This window comes from Myotis davidii, unplaced genomic scaffold (assembly GCF_000327345.1).
Source record: "Myotis davidii unplaced genomic scaffold, ASM32734v1 scaffold104, whole genome shotgun sequence".
Classification (NCBI taxonomy): domain Eukaryota; kingdom Metazoa; phylum Chordata; class Mammalia; order Chiroptera; family Vespertilionidae; genus Myotis; species Myotis davidii.
Window position 1 is genome coordinate 5,470,028 of NW_006296625.1, and position 8,058 is coordinate 5,478,085.

Consider the following 8,058-nt stretch of genomic DNA (forward strand, 5'->3'; position numbering starts at 1 on the left):
AGGAGAGACCCCCCTACCCACCCACCCCAACCCTCCCTGGCCGAAGGTGCGATTTGTTTATTTATTTCCAGCTGGAGAAGATGTCGGAGCCGGAGCCGCGGGTTGGCTGGCAGGCGCCTTCTCTGTGGAGGCCGATCGCGGGAGGGAGGGGGCCGGGGCTGGCTCCGCGGAGGGATCTGACGCAAACGGAGCCGCAGCACAGCTCTATTCAGTGGCGCTGGCTGGCGCTGAGATGGAAGTTACTTTCTATGTAGCAGAAATAGGAAACAAATGAAGCAAAACTGCCCAAAGAGGGGAAATGCCCGGAGGATGGGTCTCACTCTCACGCACGCACACAGACACACGCAGAGCGCACTCTCACGCTGGGCAAACTCGGGATCGCGCTCCCCGGCCCGAGTTGAATGAGAGTGTTTGGTTTCTGTCTCTTGCCATGTGCATGTGTATAAATGCTGCGGATTGGCATCTGTGTAAGTCTTGTCCTGCGTTATTTCTGCAACCGATGCAAAGTGTAATTTATTCCAGCGCTTGATATTGCAATGAAAGGTTCGGGCTCTTTTTGTTAAAGCACTTGCGTTTGCTAGCCCGCTCTTCGCTGAAGCCACCTATTCGTGTATCTTATGTTACTGCCATTGCCTTAAGCGTACATTTAAAAAATGCTGTTATTGTTATAGGGGCAAAGCGAACTCCTGATCTGTACTTCAGATACTCTTTTCCTGATTACAAAACGGCTAGTAGTGACGGCTAATTAGGGATTTGGGATTCAAGAACCTTAATGCTTTTTTTTAAGTGTTTACCAGAAGGAATAATGTAAACATGAAAGAAAGGAAAGAACATTGGTATTTATCCTAACTGTTCTGGAGGTAGTTTAGTGACAGATCAATAACCTCCGAAGGATATTGAAACAGTATACTACACTTTAACCCGGGTGATTAGTGATTAAATAATTTAAATTATCTGTGTATCTTGTAGTTGACTTCGTCATACTAATTAATGGCTTCTAATTTGAGGTGTAAACCATTCCTGTTTACAGTTAATCACGGGAAGACTTCTTGAAAACTGACAAAAGGAGAAAAAATTAATCTTTCGTAAATTAGTATGTAATTACCGGTTTTACAGGCTAAATCATACATCTGCGTTTTGTGATGAGGATGAGGGCCTTGTTTGTTAAAAAACGAATATGGGTGAAATTAATGGAAACAATGGAAAAAGCCATTTGTTAGAAAACAAGGACACTAAGTGATATTTATCTCCAGATGATTTAAGCACTTTTCCAAAAGACTTGAGAGTGGATTTTTGTTTGTAGGAATTGCATTTTAAAGGGAACTAGGATAGTCGTTCTTTTGTTAACATTTAACAAAAGATTCTCCTTAAAAATTTTAGATAATAAACTGCATTTTATGAATGTGGTTTGAAAAAGGTGATTCTTGGGGGAAAGGACCCACAAGCTGTATCGTGGTTTTCTGGATTGTTTCCTCAAGCCTTGTACCCGCTGAGCTCCTTAACATTCCTAGTGGGAGATACTTGCTGCAACTGCCTTGGGCTGCACTGCAAGACTGCATCTGTGTAATGCCCTATCCTATACGAAAACATCCAGAAATCATCGTACATATGCTGAAGGAGAAAAAAAGACTAGACATCCTTGGAATAATACGATGTAAAAATTGCCTTTTTTTTTTAAACAACCTTAATTCAAATAAAAAAGAGTTGTCTGATTGCATTTTAATTACCAGAGAAACTTATTTATTGAAATGGCTATCCTTCCAATATTGAAAATATTTGCATTTTTAAAGACAGTAATTCCATTCAAACTATTATAGGTAAATTAGCTTCTTCTAGGTGATTAGGTTTGAAAAGACAGACATTTAATATGCCCTTATGCAGTTCTGTTTATTTCTATGATTGATGCTTTCCAGTGTATCTTTTCTTTTTAAAAAGTATTATATTCTTCAAATAAGTGTAATATTTTATATTACAATGTTCTTCAAATAAACAGATTTCAAGAACTAAGGATTATAGTTAGAATCTTGTGGTTTTAAAATGTTTGTATTAGTCTGATTCTTACTAATAGATGTTGTATCCTTACAAAGGAAAATAAACCAAATTATGACATGAAATATAAAATTACCCTGGGTAAAGTTTTCCACATATATCTTGTGACTGTTATGTAAACATTGAAAGCTAGTATGATTATCTTATGTATGTTTTCCATTTAGAAGCTACAAAAGCTTTCCCTAAGTATGCTACTATACTTAGCTCCTAATTTTTTTAAGGAAAATAGCCCTTCGAAGTCTTCTGAATATGATGTTTCTGTCATTTTGACTAACCTTTGACAATATTTAGAGTTTATTTTTCAAAGACCTAATTTCAAGATGGCTGCCTTTGAACTAATTTATAACTATCTGTCTGTTTTAAGAAAATATATATTAACTGCTAAAAATTAAAACTTCTCTTAAGCCAAATAAACTATTTGTTTTTAACAGTGGATGTTAAATTGAATTTTACTTAATTTTTTAAATGTAACACTCCTTATAACATTTTAATTTCTTTAAATATAAAACACATTTCTGGATTCTGTTAACTATAGGGTCATTAAGTCATTTATTGTGCATGTATATACAGAAAGACTGTACATATCATATAGGAAGAAAATCTTACCTTAAAGTCCTATATTTTAGTTCCCAAGGTGATGGCACTTGCAATTCTATTCTCAGCCTTCTCTTTTGCATATAAGGATAGTTCAGATTCCATCTATATCCCTTTCTATTTGTTTATTTTAACTTTTTCATGGACTTCAAAAATAAAGTGTTAATTTAAAAGATTTTCATGCCTTTTATATAAGAAGGCTAACAAAAGTAGTAAAAGTTTGGAAAACCAATGATTCATGTTTTTATTATAGTACTCTCTTTAGGAGAATTACAAACTTTTCTTGAAATGTGAATTTCAAGAAAAATTTCTGTGAAATTCACCACTTGTTTTCACTTGGCATCACATGAAACACGATAAATATTTTACAAAAAGTTTGTCTTGATTGTGATAAGTTATTATTCTAATGAAATAATCAAATGCTGCCATTCAAGTTCTTTCTGGAACAAGATAGGATAGTATTTATAAATAAAAGGATTCCACCACACTTATGAAAAAAATTTTGCTTATCTCCACTAGCATGAGATAATACATAGCTCAAAAAACTCTGCAAAAATTTTTAAAATTATATATTAAATCCCTTTTTTATGTTGATATATGCTTTATTTATAGCTATAAAATGTAGAAATGGAAAAGTAGAAAACACTGTTCTTCAAAAACAACCTCTTTTAATACTCATTTGTCCTGACAACAAAATACAGCTGTCAAAAGAATCTTGTGTAATATACCTCACTCCTTCTGGATTGCTCCCCAATATTGTATGTTTCTGCTCAGATCTCTCTGACTTTCTCTCAACACACATATTCTTCTCCCTTTATAAAGTTTGAATATATATCAAATTTGCAATATGAGCAAATATACTATTTAGCTGCTACAGAAAGACTAGAGGAAGCCAAGTCATTATTTAACAATTTATATTGTTTCCACTGAGAAAGCTTTTCACTTAAATTAGAGCACAATTCCTTTTAACCTAACAAAAATTAGCTGGTTATCAACAATCAAATAATCCCTTACTTATTTAAATATTATTAGTAATTCACTACTCAACTTTTTTTTTCCTCCAAATTAAATAATCCTAGGAGCTTGGAATTTTTTTTTCTAATGTAAGTTTTAGTTTGCACAAGAAAGACATATCTTCATGGACATACATGTTTTATTTTTAACATCACTTCATGATCTAACAGTACAATTACAAAGATTAATGTAGAAAAGCAATTTTAGAACATATTCCCCCAAGATTTAAAGCAACACAGTGGATGGAGTAGAAAAAGCTGTTCCAGATGGCAAGAAACTTAAAGGAGAAGTCTGTAGGCATGTTGTATCATATGAAGATGTCTGATGGACGGAGAGTGGGCTGGACTGATCAGAGAACAGTGGAAGGAGAGAGAATAGACTCGGGGAAGGGATGCAGTGTCATTGAAAGCTGCTAGTGGTAGTGTGTTAAACAAAGCATGCTATTGTCAATGTGCTTTTAAGAGGGAATTTGATGGCAAGAGTTATGTAGTAACTTGCCTTTACATGTACCCAAATTCGTAAACTAAAAACCCCAAAGAATAAAAAAATTATTTTACTCATGGAAAGGAAAGGGGGAGGTTTATCTGACAACTTAGCGAGGAATCTCTGCATAATAAAAACACTCAGAATCAAGGACACCAAAGTAGACACTGTTGTTGGGAAAGGAGAATGGCTGTTTAAAAGAATAAGATCTTCAGAGTGCCCACAAGTCTGACTTGAGATTCAAATATGACAGTAAGACATATATGAAAGTAAGATCCAACTCAAAATGGAAAATAAAGCCAATTTAAACTGACTTTGTAATAAAAAATGGGCTTTCCATTTTTCCAAATTCCTATAGGAAGGCCTAATTTACTACCTTATTTTATAAATTGCCTCTATTTTTCTTCTCTTATTTAAATACTTGGCAAAGATCTTGACTTATGCCTCTCTACTTTGTTCCCTTTGATGGCTATAGTCGTGTATTTGTTGAAATAGTGGTTAGCTAACTACCCTAAAGAATGAGTTCTATTATACAGTTAAAATTTAAAATACTGTTGATAGCAAGTAGGTCTTCCAACTGAGATGTATATGTTCAAAATTTAAGAAAAGCTTATAATTTGGTTTTGATGTTACACCTACAAATTCCATTGCATTCATAATTTTCATGCTTACATTTGAATGCATAAAAATATTGGTGTGGGTGAAATGGTTATAGCGGATTTTTTAATGTTCATCAGAATTTACCAACTGATAATAATTTGTATAAAAACTAATGTAGCCTTTAAATGGGATCTACTGGTAAGGGCATATGTGTTATTTCCTCTCAACAGTTATCAGAATAATGTAGCTGAACATTATTCTAGAACATCTTTCTTAAGAATATCAAGTAAGCTGTATTGTATTAGAAGGAAGAAATATATTGCCTTTTTGTCTTGCCATCCTCACCTCTCTGGTTTGCACATGTTATACTTTATACTTGTTTTTGTCATTCAATATTTTGGTGTTTTTGTGTATGTGTCCAAATATATGTATAAGATTTCCATATTTCCCTGATATAGCAAATTTTCGGTTTTCTCAGTATCTCTACAAATTTCCAATTTCCTTCTCTTCCATCACTCAAACTTTAGTTTCCAATGGTAAACCAAATATAGGAAATAAGATACACAATTAATTTGGACAGATCTTAAGAGCTCTAAAATATGAAGGAATCTATTCCTTGCTTCTGTTAGTTGAGACAGTCACACATTAAGATCTTCAGTATCTCTTATTTTGAGTTCTCCTGGTTATTAGGCAAAAGACTAGAGAGACAATTTACACAACAGGTGTGAAAAGAGGAAAAAAACTGTTCCTTCCTCTGCTTTTGCATAGGAAAGAAATGAAGTAATAAACAGCAAGAATTTTCTATTTGTGAAGCATATGTAGGGTATCTCCAAAAAATGCATACACACATTAGTAAATGCCTATTAACATAGCATTTTTCTATTAGGATAATTACAAAGCTCATTTCCCTTTTATTCAGCCAGTTTCTTACGTGGTCTCTTCTTTTTCCTTTTTATTATTAAGAGATTATTTTAATAGAAATGAATTTTTTTAATGTTAAGAAGAAAAATAAGTTCGGTCACAAGTTTTGGTGACTTGTACTACTACTGTGAAACTTTCTTTTTTCCTGGGCAAAATCATATGAGTTAAAATAAAGACCCAAAGTCGATCTTGACTCTCTGTCCCTTGTCTCCATCTGCCATTCCTACTCCTATCTTAGTCTCATTCTCACTTTCTCTCTGTACATCAACTGAAGAATCATCATTTAAAACACTGGCTTTCAGTTAGACACGCATGTGTACAACATTGTGTCCAATACATGGAGATACCAGTTCACCAGAGGCTGATGGTCGATATGAGAGCTAACCTGAAGCAGCGGAGACTTTCCTCTACACCTGCAAAGCAAAGACTGCTAGTCTGGCCAGTCTCCAGAGGTTATCAATTATTAAAACCTAACTTTATTTAGGAGCAATTACTCAATTTATTGAATGGACTGAAAGAGGTATGAATCAATGGCTATCCATACCTTTTAAATTTAAATATAAAGAATTTATATTCCTGAAATAGAAACAATTTTTATATATGTAGTTTTTAGTACGAAGTATATATATTTTACAAATACAAGCAGGAATAAATTCCACCAAGTTATTTTTAGTAACTACAAAATAACAAATTTTGTGAAGTAATCAAGTGTGATATAGATTAATATGAAAACATTTTTTTCAAAGTATTTTTTAGAATGAGCATATAATTTCCATATTTTAAAGAAATTTAACAACTCATTTCTAACAGATTAGTTTCAGTTTTATGACATAAACTATGAAAAGGTTTAAATCAAGAAGTTCTCTAGCCAACATTAGATCAAAAACTTACAAATCTAGAAATCAAGGGTTGCATTGACTCCAAATGTTTTTTATAGTGTCCATGATTTTTCTTTTCATTTTTTTTAAGTACAAAAATATCATTCTTTAAAAGTTTAGCTTTTTAAAACTAAGATATTTATGCTTCAACACACTGGAATCTAGAAATCAGCTCTCCTTATCTCAGGAGCAATTTTTTAAGCCTCTTTATTCTGGAAAAATGTCAAACGTTTGAAAAAGTAAAGAAAACAGAAATATGACCCACCAGGTACCAGATTCCCAGCATTCATAATTATCCACATTTGGTCAATCATATTTCACCCCCTTTTTGTTTAAATGTCTGAAAATAAAACTTAACATTACCCCTGTAAAAAATTTGATCTGTAGTCCAGAAGCAAATTCTAACTTAACTTAGCTCTGTCATTGATTGATTGATTTATCTATTTACTTCCTCATATATTAAACATTTTTCAAGCAGCTATCATATTCTAGGCACTGTGTTAAGCCTTGGAAATAGATTGGCTGGACAAGGACATTGGGACCCTTTCTAAAGAAGTTCTCTTAGTTCTCTTATGGTTGGAAATGTAAACTGCTAACAAAACAGATCATATCACTCAACTGCTTAAATCATTAAATGATACTTCATGAATTCCTGGACAATCCTTGGTATGAGATGAGATCCCTTATAATCTGCCCTCCTCAACCTCTTCACACTCAACTTTACCCACTGTACCAGAAGCACTCTAAACTCCTCCTATGTGGAAATAATTATCCAAATAAGCCTTTCTTTCATTTTCTGCATATACTGGTTGCTCTTTCTGGACTCTTCATCTCAGAATCAGACCAATTCTCATACAGTTTTCAAGTCACGACCTAATCCTCACTTCCTTGAGAAAGCCTGTATACCTCTCCTCCCAGCAGACAGCTAGGTGTTCATCCTCTGTTTCCAGAACCCCTTTCGTATGTCTCAACTATAGCACAACTTTCAGATATGTTACAGTTTTATATTGTTCTGATTCACTAATATTTTTCCTGTAGAATGAGCTCTCTATTTTAGTTTTCTATGTCCCCGGTATATTCAACAATGCAGAATATACAACAGGCACTTAACACATTCAATTGTTTTCCTTAAAATATGTCTATTAGATAAATTCCAGAAATATGGTTATTTCTGGAATTATATTAGTAATAGAGGCCTGGTGCATGAAATTCACCCTGTCTGTGCCCTCTTGCAGTCCAGGACCCCTTGGAGGATGTGTGCCTGCCGGCTTAGGCCTGTTCCCCGTGGAGATCGGACCTAAGCCAGCAGGCAGACATCCTTCTTGCAGTCCGGAACCCTGCGCTCCTTACCATCCACCTGCTCGCTGCTCTTTACCCACTCAGCTCACTGCTTCTTCCCTAGTGCTGCTGCAGAGGCAGGAGAGACTCCCACCACCACCGCTGAGCTCACCAGCCATGAGACCAGCTTCTGGCTGAGTGGCACTCCCCCTGTGGGCGCACACTGACCACCAGGGGCAGC

The 8,058-nt window shown here is 34.6% G+C and overlaps 1 protein-coding gene across 1 annotated transcript in view; it reads right to left on the reverse strand.

The window, feature by feature from the left end:
- The window catches only part of PHIP (pleckstrin homology domain interacting protein), a 167,658-nt gene that overhangs the window by 156,879 nt on the left and 2,721 nt on the right, over positions 1 to 8,058 (reverse strand). The window contains exon 2 of the mRNA XM_006772207.2: positions 331 to 490. Coding sequence (XP_006772270.1) covers positions 331 to 490 — 160 coding nt within the window. The remainder of the gene's footprint in view (positions 1 to 330; positions 491 to 8,058) is intronic.